This window comes from Ambystoma mexicanum, chromosome 5q, assembly GCF_040938575.1.
Source record: "Ambystoma mexicanum isolate Mex_15411 chromosome 5q, UKY_AmexF1_1, whole genome shotgun sequence".
Taxonomy (NCBI): Eukaryota; Metazoa; Chordata; class Amphibia; order Caudata; family Ambystomatidae; genus Ambystoma; species Ambystoma mexicanum.
Window position 1 is genome coordinate 357,717,127 of NC_090933.1, and position 24,442 is coordinate 357,741,568.

At 42.5% G+C, this 24,442-nt stretch overlaps 1 protein-coding gene across 8 annotated transcripts in view; it reads left to right on the forward strand.

Moving 5' to 3' along the window:
* Positions 1 to 24,442, forward strand: part of DLGAP1 (DLG associated protein 1) — a 2,039,252-nt gene that overhangs the window by 1,271,395 nt on the left and 743,415 nt on the right. For all 8 annotated transcript variants that reach the window (XM_069620841.1, XM_069620846.1, XM_069620840.1 and 5 more), the window contains one exon: positions 21,201 to 21,415. In XM_069620841.1, the coding sequence (XP_069476942.1) occupies positions 21,201 to 21,415 (215 nt within the window). The remainder of the gene's footprint in view (positions 1 to 21,200; positions 21,416 to 24,442) is intronic.

Here is a 24,442-nt window from a genome sequence, read left to right on the forward strand (position 1 = left end):
GCTGGGGAATAGAATTACAATATAGGTGCACTTTTGGAATGATCATGTGTCACCCCTGCACTGATATTGGAGTTAAGTATGTAAGTAGCCACCTGCGGGTTTGAGAAAGATGCCAAAATGCAATCCCCACACAGGTTTTCACAGAATCTCCAATCCAGTCCACTCTTCTAGCCATAAGTAGAGATTGTGGATCAATCTTTGGTCTGGTCAGTCTAGCGTCGATCCAGTGTATGGCCTTGTTGGGAAGGAGAGAGAGCCTGGACCCACACGATGTCCCCCACCAAAGGTAGTGCTGCTGGTTGTAGATAACGTTTTCTGGATCTGTTGTTTCTTGTTGCATGGTGGGACGATGTGAGTGCGAATCAGCTCTCTTTGTGTTGGTGGGTTGGTTGCGCACCAGTAACTTTGCGGCCTCTATCATCCTTCAATCGTAAGAGCACTACGAACCGTTGCTTTAAAACCATTTAGAAAATATGTGGTCAATTGAGATTTCTCTATGAAATCGACCTTCATTGTGTTTTGATTTTCAGCCATTGCTTCCTCAATGTCCAGATTAATCATGTCAAGGCTGGTTGTACTGGCGTGATCCATCAGTGGCACAGATGTTAAAGGCACAGAGTCCTAAAGTCCTTTCAAGTTGAGGCCTTGCGTGTCTTGCGTGTCTGCCACAATTAAGGGTTGAGGTGCTTGTTCAATGTCAATGTGTCACTCATGCCAGAGATATAGTTACTTTTCTTCCTAAATGCCCACTTCCAAATGATGAGCTACCTCCGATTTCCAATCGGAGAGCTGGCTAGGCTGGAATCAATATGCTACTCTTGTGTTGTGTGTGTTCCTGAGAAGTCGGACAAGGCTTCCGAAGACTGCACACGCTGTACTCACGTTCACCTGCTGCAGGGCCATGTCCTAAACCTGGATTAAAATGGGGGTCGTGCTAGATCTCAGAAACTTTAGCTGCAAATACCTTTCACTAAATGTGCATTTAATATATATATATATATGTGTGTTCTGTAGCAAAATAGGATAAAGTAGTCATGGTAATGATTATGAAACTGATTTTGCTAAATAGTATACTGAAAGCCGAGCCAAAACATGACACAAATGTATCAAAACACAAAGTGCACTAACGCACCTATTGACAGTCACAGTATAATGACTGCAGTGTGATGGGTGAATGGTTGAAGTGAAGAAGGCTCCACTCTTCTCATTTGGATTTGGTATGTACTAATATGAATATTGGGACTCATGAGTTTGGCGGGGAAGTGAAAACGGCACCAAAGTGGGGGGAGTTCCAATACCGGCACTTTACTGCTACCTTACCACATTGCCGAATTCAGAGTGTGGAGGGCAAGAGTAAGATTCACCTCCACCAAAATGCTGGAGGTAGCACCTCCCCTTCATCTCCAATAATCAGTAGATGTCTCGTGTTGAATTACCACTCATGGCAAATCCGCCAAGTGGCTGAAGGCAACCTGGTTAAGATATTAATATTACACAAGTAGCGGGTTTATAGGACTATTTTGAAAAAACACTGGCAGTCACTACAAGTGCAAAGTTTGATGTTAAGGCTGGTTTAAAGCGAGGATTGAAGCAAGCTAATAGAGTTCCCATGTGGAGGTATTCTGGGCACGGAGGGGCGGGAACTGGGTGGGAATGACCTTAGAGATTTGCATGGCAATGGACAGTCAATGGGTGGGCAATGTGAAAGGAAGGATAGCACAGGGGCAACGCGTTGGTCTTGGAAGCAAGACCATGCAGAGCAACAGAGGTTTGAATCCCGGGTTTTGTGCTTAGAAACCGAACTCGGGTACGATATTAGGCACGTTATAAAAAGCTATTAAATAATGAAACAACGCCTATGTGCGTCCCTCCTCCCTTCTCATATGCCATTTCTCCATCGCTGTACTCTAATGCAATAGTTTAGAGTCATGTGGATCGCCACCACTAAAAAGTAGATAAAGGCCTACCTCGAATGTGGGCCGCTGATGTAATTCCCGTTACCATTGGCTAACAAGACCAAAGTGACACATGTTCCAAATGCTTTATTAATCTGCACCACAGTGCGGGAGGAGGAAAGTGTATGGATAGGTTCCCTGTGTGACATGCAGAAACGTGGCTTTTCAGTGGTACAAGACCACGCTACCATGAGAATGAGACACGATAAGTGTGCACCATATAGCACTGCACAATAACACAAAGCACAAAGCACATGATAGGAATTCATATCTGAAAATGAGAACCGAGAGAAAAATGTAATTCCCAGGAGGGTGGGACGGAGCATGAACAGGTGTGAAGCATCACCCTGCATTATGCCACGAGGTCGGTCCCCATCCCATTATACAACGAACATGAAATAAGCAACCCGTCGGTAAGGACGTGGAGGTAACCCGAAGTCATGCAATGTGCAGAAAGTAGTCCTTGATTTATCTCCATCTCGTTTCTGGTGACTTATTTAACGAATCCTTGAAAACTTAAAATTACATTTAAAATATAAATGACATGGTATAGAATTACCAAACCTAGTTTGTCCCCTGTAGCATTTAAACCCCCAAGAGCAATACTCCTGCAGCCTTGTGATGTCCTTCAAGTTTCAATAGACCAAGACAAGGAAGTGATAGGCTTGAAAATCAAAATGTGTCCCGAGGGATACACCTTTTGAGATCATAGGTGGCCCACCCACCTGCCCCAAAAACACTCTTTGGTGGACTGAAAATTGGATTGTGTCATGTTGGTAAAATCTCCTCTATACCATTTGCATCCAGTATGCATGCCAGTCTGCCACTATTACCCAAGTGAAGAGCTTAGGAGGTAACCGCGAGCTGCATCCTCCACCTGCCTTCAAGTGCTTGGACTGCTGGTGCAAGGGCATTTCCTGATCTTGTGAAGCCAAGGGGGACCAAGACTAACCCTCTCTACTTTACTTGTGCGCAAATGCAGAGACGTTAGCAAGCTCTCAACTCCCAGCTGAGGTGGAGGAGCTGGCCTCTTGTACAAGTTCAGAGCCAACTGAAATGCTGGCATTGGTGGCGCCTAGTAAAGCGGTTCTGTTTTGGTCCAAAGTGAGATCAAGGCACCCACCCAGCGTGGGCGCGAACCCCTGATGGCATTGGACCTCATTCCAAACCACAATAGATCCTGAATTACAGACCCAGGGCCAATCTGCAACAGGTGAACCCTCAGCAACAGAAGCCGAGCCAGACACCCAGAGTCCCAAACCTGTGGCGGACCTAGGAAGTAGTGAGACTCCTATTGCCACGGGAGGATTTCTCGGGGGCAACGCACATGCCTTGCAAGCAAGACAACGAAGAGCAACGCTGGTTTGATCCCCAGCTCCACGCTTAGAAACCTCTGGGTATTAAGCTCGTTGTAAATAACCAATTACACTTACAATTGCCTTTGTGGGAACTGAAATTCCTGATCATAACACTGCTGATGACTAACGATGCAAGCCACTATCAGTCAGTCGATGATGCCATCTGCTATAGCAGGGAAAGAACCCCCAAGCCAATAAATGAAGCCAATCAACATGCATGTCCTAATCAAGTGACACGAGTTTCCCAGGATGGAGTGTGGCATAGCCACTGGGCTGGCCTGATTTCCACCCGGATCAGACAAGAGCGGAGGACCTTAGGGTCTTCGAAGCTGCCTGGGAACCCTACACTGAGAGTACTTAGTCTCAAGTGGATAGCTCAGGGGCAACGTGCTTGCCTTGGAAGCAAGATAACACGGAGCAAACACAGGTTTGATCCCCGGGTCCGCGCTTACAAACCTCTGGCTATTAAGCACTTACAAATAAGCAATCATGTCATAGCATATCATACTTATGCCTACAAACCTTCGGGGAGCTTTCAATGAAACAGCCAAAAGGCAAAGCCCGGTGCTGATCCACAGCGGGCATGCCCGATTGAATTGAAAGCTGCAAGTGTCATATCCTGTATGGAACCACATGCAGTGCCAGCTTTGTGGAAACAGCCAACCTGCCAGACCTTTTGCATAGCGACAGTCCAACTTCTATAGGGAGGCCTGTGAGCCATCTTCATTTGAGGCCTGCTGTCCAAGCCTGTTCTCTGGAGCCAGACCTGTCGACTGGATTGGAGCAAAGAGCAAACAACAATATGTGTCCGACCTTAGGTTTAAATGTATGCTCTGAACGAGGAAATGGCAGATGTTTTCAATGGCCACACCGGTTGGATCGAGCAAAGTGAGTGCCGGCGAGTGGAGGAGCAAAGCCAAGTGATGAAAGTTGGCACTGCTGAGGGTGTGGCCTGCCAACAGGTAGCCCACCGCTGGGGATTCTGATATTTCTGGGTGCCTAAGTGGGGCGAGGACATGGTGCAGAAAGTATGTGAGCTGTAAAGCGTGCAGTGCCTCCTCCACATTCATCAGGAGGAGCTACCTATGTATGGTGAAATGAGATACAAAAATGGCAAAAATTATTGTTTAGGAAGCAAGAATTGCACGTGGAAAGCATCATTCCGATAGTGATACACTATTCCTGTTCAAATGTCTCAAAACTGGCAGAGAATTACAGTCATTAATCATTCCAGGAAATGCATTTCGGCATTTGGATTAGCACAGAACACCAAAGCCAACTTGGCATTGAATAAAAGCAACAGCTGACGTGTTTCTCCGGGTTTTAAGTTTCTATCAAAATGTGAAGTATTTTCAATTCAGGGTGAGGAGTCACAGAATCTATATTTGCTGTACCATTTTGTTAACAAGGACAAGGATGTTAAAAAGAATATGTATTTTCTCTTTTACTGCCCTAGATAGGAAACGTGCATAGTCTGATTCGGCCATGAATCCAATATGGTTCTCTTTTGTCCATTTCCTTTGGACATGTGCACACTACCTGTACTCCTCTGAATTATAGCTGCATCGCCGTGAACAATCATGCGTGTTTGTGGACTGTGATCCTGGGCGACCTTCCCAAAGAGAAGTACATGGCCCCCCAAACATTCTTCCCAAAGATCAAGATAGTTCGAAAAACCTTTGTGGTTGTTCTCCAATCACCATGAATCCCCGTGCAAACCTCTAATCTCTGGGGAAGTTCAAGGCAGCTGGCGAGATTTGGAGATTTGAAGTGATTCAATGGTCAAAAATGAGGTTCGAGGTACCTACTAAAGTTCATGAGGTATTATGTCCCCAAACAGCAAATTGTTTCTAGCTTTTCGCTACCCATTAAAGGTCAAAACCGAAGATCAATTACACACGCAAGCAACTGATTTTGTATGTGCCGGAAGGTTCTATTGGTATTCTGCGCACACCATGCACGGAATTGTTTCTTAAAGCAATATTAGGAGTTAGTCCCCAACTCAGCGATAATCATGTAATCAACTTCAGAAGAGGGCATTTCCTGTATGGCATAGTGCAGCACAACGGTTGTACAATCCGGAACCCTGTTTTCTTTGGAATGTTTCCTTTACAAATCCCCTCTGTTTGCCATGGTCTAATAAAAAAAAGAATGTCACTTTCAAGGCTGATTAAAAGCAGTTTGGCAGTTGGTCTGCGCAAGTACAAAGCAAGCACTGCCACTTCATGTACAGTGTTTGAAAACCTTGTTTTTAGTTCATTGCAGGCTTTCAATAACTATGCATAAATAGCTAACCTGCTTCTAATTACCCTTGAAACTGATATGGTTTCATTTGTATGAGCTCCTCTGAGCTTTTCACCCCTTGTTTACAACATTTCCAACTGTCTAAACCACCTCCACTTTTTCTTTAGCTGGAACCTCCCTAAAATCATTGAAATTCTCACAATTCGAGTTTGCCTCAGATCAACACACCCGTGACTAGAGGTCATGGTCCAGATGATGCACATGAGAAGTTCAACCTTTTAAAGATAAATCTGACTGAAATCTCAGGACACATTCAGATTTAGGGTTTGCGGGCCAATGGTCAATTGTCCCCGCTTAGTGTTTAATTTGCTCCACCATTTCCTGCTCGAAGGTCTGCTAATAACTTCCTTACAAATCTTAATTAGTCTATCAGAGAAGTGCTGTCTTTTCAAGTCATACGCCTTGGTTTCTGTTGTAGAAAACTCTATTTAGAATTCTCTAGCAGGAGCACTGCCACTAGTATTATGGTGATTACTAACCGCTGAGATGCCTCTGGGTACAATACTATGCCTATTTATTTTCGTCTCTCTCACAGCCGCCGCCCACAGCATCCCGATGAGCCATGACTCAGATGTGCAGTGCTCCGCTGTCAAAGGTGGCTGGGGAGATATTTGGTCGGGACAAATTAAATGTCATGCGGTTGCTTCTATTAGTTGAAATGATCCATACTGTGTCACTCCCCAATTCCTCATTCACTGCATCCCTCCCAAGTCCCTGTGAAACTCATTTGTGAGAAAAATAAAATGGAGGAAAGAAAAGGGAAGAATGCATCAAGGCAGTTCAAAAAGTGAGAGCAAAGTAAACACAGAAAGTCACACAGTGAGATCACAAAAGACCCAACAAAGGTAAAGCTACCCTCTTATGCGCCACAGAGATACACACCCTCAGGGAGATTGCCGGCATAAAACTAAGCTAGAAAGCGAAAGAAGTTGACATACAGACAAGCAAAGGATAACCTATAGGCAAAGAGGCACATACTTGGATTTGGCCAAAGCTGGAGAAATGGGGATATTTCCTGCATAGGGAGAGGTTAAATCTCTATATAAGGCTATGCACAATTTAGAGGGGCTTTCACTACTGTGTAGGTAAAAAAAGAATGTAACTATAAAAATAAAAACAAAATTGGATCACTTTAATTGTTAGAAAAGCAATGTGGCCCTTTTTTTAGTAGGATTTAGTGGCTACAAGTAGTGACCAATATGTTACTCCGCTCTTGCTCCCTACATTATATTGCCATTCAGGCTGTCCAATGGGCCATATGCATTTCCCCTATCAACTATGCTAGGGCATCATAGCAACCGGCATTTGGATTGTGTTCTGAGTTGAATTTATGTGCCAAATACTAACGCACACTACACCACCATACTGATTGCACACTGCTGTTAAGGACGCACCATTTCCATTTTCTTTGCGTGCCACGCCCACCTGTTCACATGTTACAGAGAATTAGATCATGGGGAGTGAGGGTGTGGACCATCAGTTGCAGACCGGCATCGTAATTCTTTATGCAAAATCTGCAAAGAGTTTACATCAATACACAAACTGATTTTAGGAAAATATATGATTGACCAATAGATGTATTAATCAAGTAATCTACCGGGGAGTTTATTGAAGAACTGAAGGCATGTATTAGATCCTGAAAAACCAGCTTCCCATACCTGACAAGTGTGAAACAGAGTCCAGCACAGCACGGACTGCATGGGGGGCACTGAGGGAGCCGCCGTACCCAACTCCAAATCAAAGCCCCCTAAGGTGAGAGACGCTATACAAAAGAAGTATTCTAAAACACCACAAAAGGATTAAAAGGTAGACAATTTTGCAAGAGAACCCATTTGTAGAAATTGGATCTTACAGCGAGTCGAGAAGAGTATAAATGCATGTATGCATCTTAGTGCAGGGGACGGAACCTACAGAATGACTGGCACTCAAGAAGGCACTGTCCAGCGGAGCCAGGTGACACACTGCTGGCACAGTGAGCCGCACACCTTCTGAAGACCTTAGGTTGAGCGTAGTCCCGCTATGGCACACAAATGGTAACTGCAGATAAATTGGTTCAGTGATTGCTTGACTTTATGAAAAGCCACTTTTCAAACATATGCATTTCCCTGCACTCAGGGTATACATTATTTGGCCCTAAATGTTTTCACATGGGGAAGGAAGATCGTGAAAAAAGTTGTGCCACAAACTAGAACTCATTTTTGTGAAAACCTCCATGAAAAACTATTTGGGGTACAGGTTTCTTGGTTGATTCTGTGGCACATTTCCCTGTAAACCCTGGGTACCGTGGCAGATATCCTCTCTAGTAAGTATTGGTCCATTGCACAAAGGTTCAAGAAAAACTCCAGATTCTTAAGTCACAAAGCAGCATCATAAAAATGTGGTATCACTACACTCTGAGGCAAAGGGGGGAGAGGAAATTATCAACTATATCTTATATTTAGGGTATTTTTTTAATTGTATTTATTGTGTATCTGTTTAAATAAGTAAACCTCACACAAAAGCATTTACTAAAAGATCACAGACAATACAAATACCATTCTCTAAATTGCTTTAACAGGTCACAGCAGTTAATTTTTAAGCGGATAGATTATAGCAAAGTTAGGAAAGTGTATTGAAAAAGTGCTAATGCCAGTGCAGACTGCCACAAAAGGGCTTAACATAGAATAGATCAGAAACACATGCCTAAGAAATTCATTGAGATAACATACATAAAAAAGAAGCCTACCCTCTAATAGCAATAAGATTAATTCTGTGTACGAATTTTAATACTGCAATTGTTAATGGAATTTCATTCCCACTAGATAAAGGTAACCAAACGTCGTGTTACAACAGCCAATCCTCTGAGTTAACTAAAGTCCTGAATAACGTAATTCATAGATTGTGTAGCGTAAGACACGTAATCATCAGCTATTTTAGAGTTTGGCTAGAATTGGGCTGCCAACAGACACCGCAATCTTGTTCCAATATAGCCAATTTTGAGCAGAAGGCCATAATTTCTCCCATTGGAACGAGTTGTATTCTAAACCTCAAAAATTGAGACCTCCAATACGTATTTAGAAATGTACTCAAGTATCTCAGAAGTGTTCCCAAATGTTTATATAATTTAGGGATGTGGTTATAATGTGCATAGGTCCTAGTTCATTTAATTGAATCACATTGGTCTTTTATAAAAAAAAAAAAAAAGTCACTGCTAGTCATAAAATCGTAGATAGGACCAACTTTCTGTTGTAAAATAATGTTTCTAAAATCACAGAACAACGAGTTATGAGAGGCAACAAGTAATAATCTATCAAAGGTTCAAATGTTCCATTTCAGCCAGCCATTGAGTGAAATCAAGCCCAATTTACGTAGAATAATCGAGATAGGCACACAATTTGGTAGGGCCAAAAAGTTCTTCCAAATTTTGCTTTCAAGATTTAAGATGATTGATTCACATGACAGGTGGCAAATCTCCTGTCCATACAGAAGGGATGGTAGTATTTTTGTTTTATAAAAATTGATAAATTGTACAATCGAAAATCTACAATACACTTTGTTAATCTGCTTCATTTGAAAGACAAATGTAGCATCTTTCACCAGTAACCTTGAAAACAAAATGATCTTTTGTACATGGAATCGAGATAAAAGCCAAATATTTTAATTGAGCTACAGGTTCAATCGGAGTTGTGCCGATTTTCCAGGTGAATTTGTATGTCTTTATAGACTTGCTCTGGAATCTTTAAATGTTTGTTTTAGTTGAATTTATCATTAGGTACTTTTTATCCGTATATTGGATGGTGGAATTAATAAGGTACGAGCAGTACTTTGGTCTAGTAAAATCATGTCATCCGCATAAGCTAGCCAAAATATTTTTTAAATCTTTAACTCTATAAGCAGCAAAGGATGAGCTAGGTAGACATGCCGCCCTATCGGACACATACAAACTAAAAAGGCAGGGAGCCAGCAAACATCATTGTTGAAGTTCTCTGTACGTTGGATAATCTTGAGGAAGAGTGCTGTGGTGGTCCAACCTTACTTGTAGACATGTGGCCATATGCAAAGAGACTAAAATATTCAACCGTGGTTTAGGGATGTGCCAACAATCTCGTTGTTTCCATAATAAGCTTCTATTGAGGTAATTTGTTGTTTGTAAATGCTAACCAAGCAAGAAAGAAACCGCATTTAATCAAAGCATTGTCTTTTGACTGGAAGTTGGTGGGTACTGTTTCCTTTCCCAGTGTTTCTTTTATGCCATTACATCCAAAGGAAAGGTCTATGAAATCACGCAATAAAGCAGATTAGGTATAAACATTGAGATAACATTTGATATGGAATTATGATCCTCATACATACAGAACTTTAGAGAAAAGCACAGATATCTGATGGGAACTTGGTTAGTTATGTTTAGCAATGTATTTTAGAAGGGCATTACCAACACGGTGTCTTTTTTATAAGATCGATTTTTCATACATAAATGGAGATAAATAACAGCACTAATAATTTAAAAATTCTGATTTCAGATTTCCACCTGGGGAAGGCTGCTCACCCGATCAGGTGGCTGGAAACACGGGCGGAAACTGCAGGTGTTCGCAGGTGTTTCACCTGTCACTTGTTGCCTCCATTTTGTTTTGTGTCTCTGCCGTAGCCCCACCCACAACCGATTCGCAACTGCTATGGCCCCCACATCATCCCAAAACCTCCACCCCGCCTTCTCCCCTGCCTCAACGATTTACCGGCTTCTGGCTCCGATCCACACTCCTTCTCTATCCATGCGAGGCCTGGCATAGAAATAGGAAGGTACTTGGTACATTTTCTATCTAGTGGGGCGATAGCCATCAGTGTTTTAGAGGAGAGTGGGAGTGTGCAGTATGCACAGAGTCCTTCTCCTGTCATTAAAAAAACAGTGACTTTTATTGCATTCCAAAGGGAGCCCCAGGGTGTGAATAGCTATCACCCCCTTTTCCTGTGGCATACACGTCCAGTAACAGCCCTGAGCCCTTTCCTATATCCCACAATGCAGTTGGGTTGTCAGACCTTTGTGTCCGCGCCAATTCTTTCTAGTTTCGTTGTGTACTATATATTGTGTACTATATATCGGTGGGAGCAGGTATGTTATGAAAACTCTAGCATACAACACTATGCTATGCTTACAGAGAAACTAATTGTGGTGTTTCCAATATATGAGCTCCTTTTAAAGTAATGTAAACCAAAATGTTGGAAAGGTGTATTTTTAATGATCTTGCATTGTTACTTCACAAAGTATCTCACATTGTTTATATGGTTGAGAGCATCTTGTTGTATCACAATACACCTATCCTTTCTAAATAATATTACGGTTGCAGCAATTTGATTTGGTTTTCCCTGTAAGATACTTCTAATAAGGAATTGTGAAGAAATGTTTTTGTCTCTGGCCTGTGTGTGAGATTCCACTCGACATTGTGACAGATGGCACCATAGTTTGCAAATGTTCATGCACAAAGAAAGACTCTGCTATCTGCCTGCTATATTTTTGCAATCATTGACAAACCATTCTTACAGGAATAGCTACATGAACAGCTATGAGACTCAATTAAAGGCAACCACCAGCTAATACATTTTCTCCCATCTCCAATAACTTTCCCTCTCGGGCCACTCATGCACACGGAGCTGCCCTCACACACCGGCGTTCCACAAGGGTGCCAATCATTCACATGCATTCGGCCACATGGTCTACAGGCCAATAAGGCAGTACCCGAAAAGCTGGCCAAATAGGGCAACTTGGGCTGGTTTTGTTAGTCAATGGTGGCCATTTTGAAGGCCTGGTGCACTGAGAAACTGGTGTTTTTAATCAATGTTACTGACACAATGTTCATAACAATGCACAATTTACCACATATTTTCTCCAAAAATGTACTGCAGGCATAGATTTTCTTGAATATTCACAAATTACCATCCATTAATGTGAGCCACTTTTTTCGTGTTTTTCGTGTTTGGACCTATGTTTTTGCCCTCGTCCTACCCTGTCAGCTATGGTTAGTCAGTGATATTTAAAACAGTTAATGGCAGAGTTGCTTTAAGATCTTAAAGTTTACCACAGCAAAAGTAAAATAAAAAAAAACGTTTGCTCCATGGCCAAGTACTGCATGCTTCACTCCGTCCCCAACGTGCGGCAAGAAATGGCGCAATATGACAAAACACAGCCTTTTGGGTGCATTGTGGTTTCCTGCTTCCGGCCAGGCAGCAACAGTGAGCAGTCGATCGATGCATCAAATCAGAGGTCAAAGCAAGGACCAAAAGGTAATTTAAAACCCGCTCACATACTAACTGGCTGTCTGATAAATTCAGTCTACTTCGGGTGGACGTGTTCACTGTCTGTGTTTCAAATAATCACATTGCAATTAAATAATTTACAGCATCTTTTGGATAGTGCCGCCTGTGCTTTACGCAGAAAATACATGTTCTATCTCCGTCTTTGATTCTTTCAAGGGTGGTCCATATGCTCGTCTCCTTTGGACCATGCTGGAGGTGAGCCAAATAGCATTGTAGCAGTAGCAATACCTAATTAAGGGGTATAGACTCACCGGCCTTTTCTCTATGAATTGTCACGGACTTCACACTGTCCTTCAGCACAAAGCCTATCGCCCACCCAAATATATGACAACATAGTGATTCCTCAAAGTACAAAAACATGGTTATGTGTGTTCTTACTGAAGAAATTTCACTGTGGTACTTGTTACTGCAATTGGACTGATTTTTTTGCTTCAAAATTCAGCAGGAGAGCCCCAAGCCCCCTGTCCACCCCAACCTCTCCCCCTCTGATATTGCTTCAACCAACCCCGCCCTGCATTTTGCCACAATCATTGACCAAAAAATTGCAGTAAAACAAATCTGCTGTGAAAGTTCCTCAGTAAAACGACTTAACCTAAAAGCAGAGTAAATAACTTACTATAACATGGGAGCTCTTTTCTCTCTGGTTGGAGCTTTGCCAATCAGTTCTAGATTATAATTGTGTGCTTGCACTGCTGCGTTTTCTTGCGTCTGAATAAGAGTGGTCAACATCACACATGTGAAATCAATGAGAATTGAATGACCACCTCAATATAAACAAATACCAATAAGATCAGGTTAAAAACTACAGATCAAATGGAGAGAAGAATGTGGCGTAATCATGTGACCAGGTCAGTTGTATGGGCCTGTGGCTCTGCATAGAATTGAACAAGTTTGACTGAATTATTCAGTGGTTCATTCATATAGACTGTCTACCCCAGGAGATTCCAGATATCTTCATTATTGAAGTGTTCCACTGATTGGTTATTACTAGATTTCATGTTGTTTTTCTGGGAGGACGGGCCTCTGTGGTAAGAGCCCCTCCTATTAAAGTCTCTCTCTTGCACTCTCTTTCTCTCTGTTTCTCGCTCTCTTGCACTCTCCCTCTCTTTCTCGCGATCCCTCTCCCCCTCTCCCTCTCTGTAAAGGAGATTTTGCACCCAAATATCTGTGGGATTGGGAAGACCCCATTCTCCCCTGATTCTTTGCTGTCTACATTTGCCTGCAGACATTTACCCAAACCTGTTTCGGGGGGAGGACCCCTCATTGCTTTCAGGGTCATCTGGATTACATTGTTGGGGTTTAAGAACTGGTTGCTCTGGGTCAGTCCCCATACTTACACAGTCTACGTTAATGGTCTTTTGAGACCCATTTCTCCTTGGGAGGGATCCCTCCATCCCTGAAGGGGAAGATTTTCTTCCCTGAATCCTCCATGGATTCTTCCCCTTCGAACAGGATGATGCAGACTTCCTCCACAAAGCGGGTTCTCTTTTGCTCTTGACTTCTCTTACTTACCCTGTGTTCCCTAGGTTCCAACTTTTCGTGAGTAGGAGATTTGTGTTTAGGTTCAGAGGATTCCAGGGGCTTTGCATCTCGCTTCCCCACCCCCGCCACCTCATCTGGAACCTGTTGGTTGTCGGAGGTTTCTTCCCGTCATTGCTCCGGGGAACCAGACCCGGGTGTCAAGCTGTTCTGGGCATCAATTTCCATTTGAGGGCTCTACTGAGCTCTCAACATGCATCCTAGGTCTTGTGTCAAATGTTAGACCTGGCGCTCCAGTTAAGACATCCTTTTTGGTTGGTAGGGGGTCTGGATTCATACCTTTGCTGCTCCCAGAAAGGATAGCTGTCCCTTCTCCCAGAGTAGCTCAGGTATTGAGAGCTTCCCTGATAACCCCCATCTTTGATCTCCCTTATCCCTGATTGGCGAATCTATTGTCTTGAAAGCGGGGAGAGAGAGGAGGATTGTTCTGGAAATTGGGGTTTGAAGGGTAGCTGGGAAAGAAACTTAGGTTGGGGTGGAGTATTTCTTCCCTCCTGAGGGACGTTCTGAGGGAATGTTTGAGGAAGGTTTTTGAGGAAGGTTTCCTGGGGCAGTACTTACCGGATTGGGTTTCCCCTTGTGCTGGGGGAGTCCATACATACCCCAAGATGGGTCTGTTGTATCTAGGGCTGATATAGGTGGCAGGGTCAGATGGAGCGCTGGTTGGATACCCTCCCTGGCTACCACCCGATTGTGGTGGATCAGAGGGTCTCCTCTGCCTCTCATTCTGCTTATTAGTGTTAGCGAGAGGAGTATTTTTAGGCCCCCCAATTTCCAAGTCCAAGATGGGGGCATTTTTCACCTCTGCCACCTTTGCAGCAGCAGGTGTGGTTGATGGTTTGGGGTTTTTAGGATAATTTTTCACAGGGCTTTTATACTTCATAAATCTGGGTGGCCTGTTCTATCACCCAATCCAGGGTCCTAGGCATAAGGAAGTCCCTTACCAGTTGGGTCATAATGTATTTCGGGAGCGCATGGAAGTGTTAATGAACTCATGGCTATTGCTTTTCAATCGCCTAGAGGTCTGTGCAGATGCCCATTTGAGCTCTTGCACAAACTCTCTAGGTCCTTGGTCGTCTCCACACTGCAAGTTGTAGGCCGCCTTGCAGGCCTCCTGAGGGTTCCTGTGAACTGAGAAATGTTTTAAGATAGCCGCCTTATAGGTGTACCATCTTTGTTGATATTGATCGTCCAGCCATGCAAAGAAGCTGGAATCTTCCAGGGAGAATGTCCATTTGACGAACTCCATAGATTTTTTATCATTCTTGATATCAAATGAAGGCATCATTTGATCATACAGTTCTAGATGCTCCCATACTGTGTATTTGGCATTCCTGTGGTAGGGAGTCAATAAGTTCTTTATGGCCTTTATTTGCTGAAGTGGGTCTTTCACAAGACCTTTCTTCTGCTTGGCAGACTTTTTTTTCTGCTGCACCTGAGTGCACTCACCCTCTGACTCAGTTCTACTACTATTGGTTGTCCACTACTCCCTGTCCTCTAGGTGCTCCCTACCTCTCTGAGACTGAGAACCCCTCCCAGAATGGCGAGGTCTGGTCTCTTCTCCCCTGTGGTGCTGTGGGCTCTCAGGGTTACTTCCCTTGTACTCCCCTTTTCGCACAGGGGAGTGCTCCTCTTCCTCATCCCTTCTTCCGAGTATGGTGGAGAATTCCCCCACCTCCCTAAATATGTGAAGGTTTTTAAAATACTCCTTTGAGGCCTGGACTCTGGTTCTTTTTTGTCTGCAAAGCCAACCATGTGGTCCCTTTGTAACTTTCGTTTCTGCCAGTCTAACTCCCTGATCTTTTCATCATAGGAGCCCTCCTGGTCAGAAGTATGTGCTAGGGTATTTTTAAATCTGGGTAGGGATGAATACCCATCAATATCTGATAAGGACTGGCCTTCCGGCTCAGTTGGACTAGGCCTGGTTGAGTCCAGCTGCCTCACGTTTCCCTGTTCTTGAAAGCTGGCAGACATGACGTTAGCAGCGCCCCGCGCATATATGGTGGTGAGTTGGCTTGCGGTCCCTGGTAAAGAGGTAATCACTCTGTGATCAGAGGGTGCCTTTCTATACTCTAACTGGTCAGGGTGCTTCAAAGCCTGTTTGTATTTGGCTATTTCCTCACATTTGTTTTACTCTGCCCCTATCTCTTGTTGATATATGGAGGCCTCAGTTTTCAACTCTGATACCAGGGCTTGAGTAACTTCTAGCACTTTATTTTGTGCCAATACTTGGTCACTAAGTCCCTTGTTCTCATCACAAAGGGTCTCATTTTCCTTCTGTGAGTCTTGTATTGTCTGGGCATATTCAGACCTCTTCTTTTGCAGGAGACTAATGTCCTCCCTTTGTGCACGTTTGTCCTGTGTTGCCTGCTCTATGTCAAACTCTGCTTGCCTCACATGTTGCATTCATTTTTCATTTTCTATCCTCATGTCAGTCAGTTCCTAAGAACTTAACTCACTTTTCTCCTTGTCCGTCCTTAACTGACACACTTCCTGACACAGGGCACTTTTCTCCTGATACAATTTGCTATTCTCTTCCCTGAGCTGCTCTCTCTGTTGTTTCAAAGTGCTCAGATTTTGGCGGATCGGATCAAATTCCACCTACGAATTGACATCCCTAATGATCAACTAGCTATTTTCATCTTTCAGTTGTTTAATCTGAATTTGAAATGCGAAAATGTCCTCTAAACAGGCTCTATTGTGCGCAACCTGCTCACTAAATATTTGTTGACTCGCGCTCAAGTTTCCAACACTTTCTTGATACTCCTCTTTCTGTGCAGAAAATTGAGCTCTCGCTCTAAATTTGCTTGCTGCTGTGTCACTAACTCATCTTTTAGCTGCTGAATGACGTTTTCTAATTTTAACTCTGAATTTGGACTCCTTTGCGCTTTTTCCTCTAATTGTTTCAACTCTCTCTGTGCTTGATCCAAAAGCTCAGATTGGTTTTGCATAGAGTCTGCATTATCCTGGTATGGTATGATCATCATATGGAAGTACATATATGCTGTTAGCTGAGGCATATTAATTTGCTCATCTCTGCTGGACTGTGTCATATAAAAGTCTGTCAGGGCCTGATGTAACAGCCCATATCCTGCTACATATCAACTTTGCAGAGGTAACCTCTGGCATCATTCTACCGTGCCACATTTCATGCTCCTGTTCTACCCATTCACCTTTAATAAACAATTTGGATAGAAGGTGCTTCCTGGCCATATTGATTTCTATGGTGCTCATTCTGAAATGTCTTCTGCACCTAATATGCTTTCTATGCAAGGGCAAAATCTCAACCCTGTTCCTGCTTAGTTTCTACTCACAGTGACACTCAAATCAACACTGTTTTATCTGCACACCACCCTGAAACACAGGGTACAGGTCTGAATGGCACCTTCACAATGCAACACAACTTTCCATCCAGTGAAATGCAATTACTCCTAAATGAATAGGCGCTGCTACTGCACTGTCACAAGTGGAAACTCTCTACCAATCTCGGCATGAGCCCCCAGTTTTGTTGCAGTTTATTACGCGGTCACACTCAACTCAGGGAGTTCCTTCCCCCCAATGAATGTGGCGCACCATAACACACTCTTCTTTTGTCAAGGTTCAGTTGGGAAAGGCCTCCACCCCGTCTCGCACCCAATCCCAAGAAATACCCGGTGCCACAATCGATTAGGTACCAGGGCAGTGTGTATTAAGAATACAGATGTATTAATCAATTTAAACCAAATTTGAGAAACAGGCTTACTTCAGCCACCAATGCTGTGGCAACACCAGAACAAAAATGACTTACTTAATGGCAACAATACAGAGATAATACTCAGATATGCAGTCACAATGTCCCACATCTTTCTTTTCAAATCACCCACCATTACAGAAAAAGGACAATTCAAGACACACAGTGATTGCTGATTTGGTTATAATACTTTTTCTCCAAACAACCCCCACCCTCCAAACATAAATTAGGGGAAATAAATAAAACAATGCTTGAAAGTGCAGGGCCTACACAATCTATGGCTTTGGGGATAGTTTTACAAACAAGAGAGGCCTTGTAAAGAGCATCAGGGAACATCCGGGCACCTGTGGGACAGCAAGGGTGTCAGTCAAGGATAGTGTCCTCTGAATCTTCCAAGAGGGTCCCAGTCAGCTTCTATGTCTCCTGGTCCCTGTCTCCAATGCAAGATTTGGAGCCTCTATGCTTGGATGTTTCTTGCAAGAGTTCAGCAGCAGGTTACTGCCCGAAATAAGTGGAAAAAAGCCCAGTTCTAATGCAAACTGGTCTACTTATAGGGCAAATGACATCACAATTTGTCATGATTCCCATGAAAAGGATTGGTTGGTTTTCTCTACCCACCTCCCACCTGTGTGCTAATAGGACAACGAGATGAGGGGTTTGAGTTAGGAAAGCTGTGGGAGGAGAAAGCTGTGTCATCCTAAGCTGACATGTGGGCTCTGCCTGTTTCAACTCTGAAGATCTATCAACATGGCAAGTACCCTCATTTTTCAAATCTTTGCATGTATGTATATATTTTTAAGAACTACATTTTAAGCAAATCAGATGATGCTAGTATGAAGGCAACACACCCTTTCTATGCAGAGATACAGTTTCTCTCCATTTACTCAGGAGCTGTATCAGTGAAAAATATGCCACTTCATAGTTCCCATGTTAATTTTGTCCTTCACCCTTGCACCAACTTTCAAATCTCTCGGAATCAAGGGAAGGCCCAACTCTAATTTTTATTAATAACTTTAGTTATGTTTATCACACCAAACTCATTTTGGCATGGTTCAAAGGGGTTTACTGTCACCTTTAATAAATGTCTGGAATGACCATTGTCAATAAACAAATGAACAGGGTCAATCTTGCCTATTCGATTATCCCAAGAGTATCATTAATATAACATTGTAGACAAACATTTTTTCAATAAATGTTTATATTCAAAGGTGGAGACATACTGGTCTAGTAGCACACGAAATACACAGAACATTTCATTGATGGCTGGACATGAACCAAATGCATGGTGTTGTAAAACATACATATTTGAGAAATGTTTACTCAAATTTTTAGTACTATATAATGTATTCACCGGGTCACTTGTTTCCCCTTCAACCAATCGTGTCTACCGCCTGTATGTATTATTCAACATTAAATCTTCACATACCCATTTAAAGTATCAAAAATATCCATTTATTAATTTGTCAATTTAAAACGTTATGTCATAAAAAGGCATACACATCTACATCAAGCGTGCATACAACAATAAAAAAGATTATAAAATGTATAACCCATTGTAACTGTACTGCAACAATCTACTGTGGTCCATTAATTCATCATTATTATTACATTTTCATATTAAATTAATTTTCGGTAAAGATCTATGGTTAACACTTATCTAAATTGAGAATGTTAACCCTAGTCCTTATCTCTTTCACCCAGCAGTCTTTACTCACTCATTTAAAAACATTCATACTACATCCACAAACAATCCCAACATGTTTCTTTCCTTGAGTTTTTATCACAATTATTAGGAAATTCATCACATTTTTAGTACACATTGACATTAATAATAACGTACCTACTGTTGTAAAAGGAAACAACAACAGGGGTCACAACAGTTAATAAAATTTCTAGACATGGTGTTGGAACAATGGTGAACAGTATTGGCAAATGACAAAGGGGGTGAAATATGAGAAGTCTACATAGGTGTATTTTGGCCCTCACAGGCTACTGTATGGGCCTATCTTGCACGGACCTTCATCAGGACGAAAAGACTTGTGGGAAAAGCCTGTTCAGTATATGCGCTGCCTGCAAAATGAAAAACATGGAGTAGTTTCAGTGTTTCAAGGTTGTCGAATAGGCAAGAAAGTGTCATTATTTCTTTGTATAATCAATTAATGTTTAATTTTTCTTACTGTGCCGCAGTGAATAACTCTGCACCGTTCAAGAATTGGAAGTGGAAGGAAGGAAATCTATGGCGTATTAGATGTCCTCTTTACTTGACTTTATACTTTCAACAGTTGAAGTCCAATCTATATGATCAGCAGCCTGTATCAAAAATCATCTACAGCGATCAATAATGGTATCATAGTTTTACCATACCATCTTGTGTATCAAAAATGGCTTACCTGTGCAAGCCACAGCATATTTATGAATCTGCAATGGCTGGACAGTGTGTCCACACTAGTTGCTGCCGATGTCAGTGGAGGACCTGTCTGGGATTATCGTGCAGGAACCCAATCGGGGTGCCTGTAAGGTTTGAAAAAATGAATTTTATATAACTGGGAGCCATCACAGGGTTAGGATGAAATCTGTCCCTGTGCATGGACAAATTATTAAAAAAATGAAAACATTAAAAAATGGGTGCATGCATCATGGTTGTGCCATACACAATCGATTAAGAATGACCATTGTGGCACATACGCTGCCCTTTTTATGCCATAATATGTATTTTTCTATTAACTAAACTCCAGCCTTTTCCTTTGTTCTCATAAGTTGCTAAGCATGTGAACAACCAGAGGCTGGCTCATGTTTATGTTCACCCCTCCCTTCCTGGCCTTATAATGGCCCTAGCTGCAACACTAATGGACATTTTATGGGAAGTGTGACCTCAAGGTCACTTCTGCTGAAAGAACAGGCATGGCCTTATCTGTTTCCACCGTGGTTTAAATCTAAGCAGTGTATTTCTTTCTATATTTTTAAGCATTGGCCCTGATTGATGGTTGACAACTAGACCACCCTTTCCATGGCCAACAGAGGAAAGGTCTTGAAGGTTAAGTTTCATCTTTAGGAGAAATGACCGGCTGCACGTAAAATTCTGCAAGCAATGCTTTTAAACTCACACACATTTTATAATGCACCAGAGCCTTACATCCATATGTAATGTACTTCTTTAATTGTTGCAAAATACATGAGTATCACTTCTGGATTGTCCATACGTATAGGGCAGTTATATGGGAAAAACATGTTCAAACTCTGAAAGTCTAGTGAGCACTTCTCTTAGCATACTGTCATTAAGATGAGGGAAACAGAAAGTTCTTTTATTTCCTATAATTGCAAGAAGCTTGGTTTCAATTAAGATTTCAGGATCATGGTCTCATGTTGCATAAAGATATTGTACACGCTGATGTCTGTCTCTAAGTAAAAGTGCAGCTTTCCATGGATTTAGTAAAACAGCATTATAAATCATGTGTCTTTCTTTTCCTTGCTGAAATGTATTGCAAATTTCTTTGGAATTCTGGGATTTAAGCCAACTTTCTTTCCTTTGAGATTTAGGCCTGTTTTTGGTTCAATAGGCATCATGTCTGACATCACCATTTCTGTGCTGGCCTTATACTTCAATGGGATTTCACAAATCACTCTGGCCTCTTTATTTCTGGCATTCAGAGGCTATATTTCACTGCACAGGTGCCAGTCTTGTTTCTGCTCTGAAAACCGTAGTGCTGATGTCAGAGCAAGTGCTGAGAGTCCATATACATCACAGCGATGTTGCTGACCCTGTGGTCACTCTATTGGAATAAAAAAAAGAAAACACATGCTAGTATGTGTTTATAGTGATGCTGTTCCTTACTTGAGATGCTCAAAATAATACCATACGCATAGTTTCTTGGGTCAAACTGGGTTATATTTAATTACTGGGAATTGGGGGATTTGATTTTAAAAGTGTTCATCAGTTACTTTGTAATAAGTGAATGTATGCACATCAAAAATGAAGAAGAAAATCTGCACGATTTGCTCAACTCCCTGATGTTGCTGTTTTGCTAGGTTCCTCAGGATGAATGGAGTGGTTACACCCCCACTGGAAAAGAGGACGAGATTCCATGTCGACGGATGCGCAGCGGCAGCTACATCAAAGCCATGGGGGATGATGACAGTGGAGACTCGGACGGCAGCCCAAAGCCATCTCCAAAGATTGCAGCGCGGAGAGAGAGCTATCTCAAGGCGACGCAGCCATCACTCACGGAACTCACCACCCTCAAGTAAGCAATCTTCGGTCATTCGCCCCAGTGCTGATGTGCCGCTGGAAAGTGGTTCATAGCCCGAGATATTGAGCATTTTATAGAGCAGGGATCTACAAAATGTGTCCTCCAGATGTTTTGGACTTCGACTCCCATGAGCACTCAACATTGGCTATGCTGAATAGGGCTGTTGGTAGTTGGAGTCCAAAACATCTGGAAAGCCAAAGGTGGCAGACCACTGATATAAGGGTAAGGTTTACCTCTGTCAACCTTTGCACTACAGCGTACATGGCTTCCAAGCATGCCCATTTCATGGGTACCACTTTTAGCCAGTCCTGGAGTTTTAGCCAGCATTACTGTGCATTGAAGACCTTGCAGGTCTATTGTTATGCTTATAATGGGAACAACCAAACAACAAGTTCCAGAAAGCAAAGTGCTGTTGATGATTAAAAATCTGGCATGGCTATAGGTGTCAGACATGACATGTGCCATGTGGCAGTCATGAAAGCATTTGGCAGCATCGCTTAATGAGAGGAACATCAACCCACCCGAGTGGTATCAACTGAGAACCAGAAGTCAGCCTTAGTTGCCCATCAGTTGATGAATTGTTTAATTTTCTATTCCGTGTTTTCTAATTGTGTGTGCTGCTGCAAGATAGACAGCCAGTGACCACTGGCTGACATTTGAAGTGTAGAGAAAATGGACGATGGATACTCCATGTGCACACTAGTGCAATCATTAAGTGAGAATGCACCTCCCGAAAAGTGAATTGATTGCACAAGAACATGTTTTATTTATATTTTTTAAAGATTGGGTTATTATTATTTCAGTCTTAGTTCGCATCGCTATAAAGTAATAATTGTGGATCCTTAAGATTTATTTTATCATAATTTTCTTTACACGATCACATAGGTACAGAAGCAATTTTTATTAATATGAAATAAGCCAGTTATAGCCCACCATGTTCAGGGATAAGCCCTACTTCAGGGGAAATAACTTCATAGCAACATTATAATTGGTATTTTCTACAAGCTAAAAGAGGCAACATTAAAAATGTGTGTTGTAATTCACAAGGAAATTACAATCTCTCTCTTAGCCTTGCTTGATCCATTGGGTACACCATGCATTTTCTGTTAAGATCAGATGGCACTATCAGTAGAACTGCAATCTCTTAACTATTACCACATTATGTGCAGGGTCACAAAATTGCCTTCACATGACTGCTTATCAACCCTGTCTGCAGATACGGGTTTGGCAGCGAATACACCGTGCTATCAGGGGTGTTTAAGTTCAATTGGCCTTGCTTGGTCACTTGTCAGTGACAGATCTGTACCCGAGTGCTACCGCCTCTACTCGTGTGCGCACTGTCACTGAACTCTTGAGATCCTTAATGCTGCTCCGTGTATTGGCCTTCATAGGAAGAATGGCTATCAGCCCTGCTGGGATTTGAACTTGTGATACAGGGGCTGACCCCAGGTCAGAGGCAAGGTTGTAATAACCGGAGATCACACATCTTTAAGGTGAGGCATGAGGCTTTATTGAAGGACCCCACCTGTGAGGCAACCTCTGCTCAGCCAATACAGCAATTGCCTTCACATTTACAACATAGCATTCTCTCAGACTCTGGTCACATTCTGGAACCCACTATATGAGCGCGCAGAGGCTGGTTCCAGCACGAGACCCGAGTCATTACACTACATCTCCTTCCATAGGAGCATTAACTGGTTTTAAATGTGGATTGTGAAATAACAGGAAGTAAGGATTTAACGGGAAAGGTCATGCAGTTGTTCAAAGTCATGCAGGAATAATAGTCTGTACATCTCCATCTTCTAGTCCACCAATCCTATTGTGGACTGGTCTTTCAGGTCTTCCTGTGAACAGCTCTGGATTGCAAGATTGATACTCTTGTGCATCAAACTAACCTCCTGTCACTTTTATGACATCGTCCGAAGACCATTTTCTCCACTTTCTAGAGTCACACCTTTGTCATTTGATTTTGTGGCACATGAAGTAACCTGAACTTAGACTATCCTTTTACTGTACAATGGGGTTCCTTGGATCTGATCCATGACCCTTCCTTCATTATGGTCGGAGTGGTTGCATTCCTGTGGTCATAGTATTTTTTCATATTGCATTTGTTTGTCTCATTCTTGCCATTACAGCTTCCATGCAACCTTCTTTCTTTCATTTTTTTTCACCAATTGTGGGTTCTGGCGTTTGCACACAGGTATACCCCTCATGAGGACAAAGGGTTCTATGTATGCACATGAGTGTGGAGTGACTCTACAAGCATTTAGGATTTCCTTGAGTACATCTCTCCATGGTAGAGAGCTGGCTATCTCCAATTGTTTGATAATTTTTGCAAAATGGTTGATCTCCTCTTCTAATACATTTGAGGCCGGATGGTTTAGTGCTGCATGTGTATGTGTAATGCCATGGTCTTTACGAATCCTTGTATTTCCTGAGATATGAATTTCACTCCATGATTAGTGATTATATCCTCGGGAACCTCTTCTCTATTGAATAGGGCTTTGAGGAATGCTTTTCTTGTGTTTACTTTGCCCTGCACTATGCCCCACTGCACCCATTTGGAGGTGTAATGCATTAAGACTAGCATGTACATTTCATTTTTTGTAGTTCCAAATTCTCAAATGGGCCCACTGGGTCCATTGTAAGTTGTTCCACATTGATCTAGGTACATCAGCTGGTTGAAGTGGAGTTGAGTGAGTCTTCTTCATTATGTCACTACACTCCACGATTGACATTGTTTCACAAACTCTGTCGCTACTTCTTGCATTCCTCGCCACCAGTACCTTTCCCTGACTCAACACCTTGTCGTGTTTCTGCCCAGGTGTCCTTCATGCGCTGAATTACGAATCCTTTGTTTTAATGATTTTGGTGGATTTAACCAGTCACTTCGTAGCATGCATCCATGTCTTCAGTTATTTCTTGGAATACTTAAGTGTAACTTGGTGCTTCTTGTACAATGGCATTGCATCCTTCCTGCAGGCCTAGAAAGAGAATTGATTCTTTATCCTCTTTTGCGGC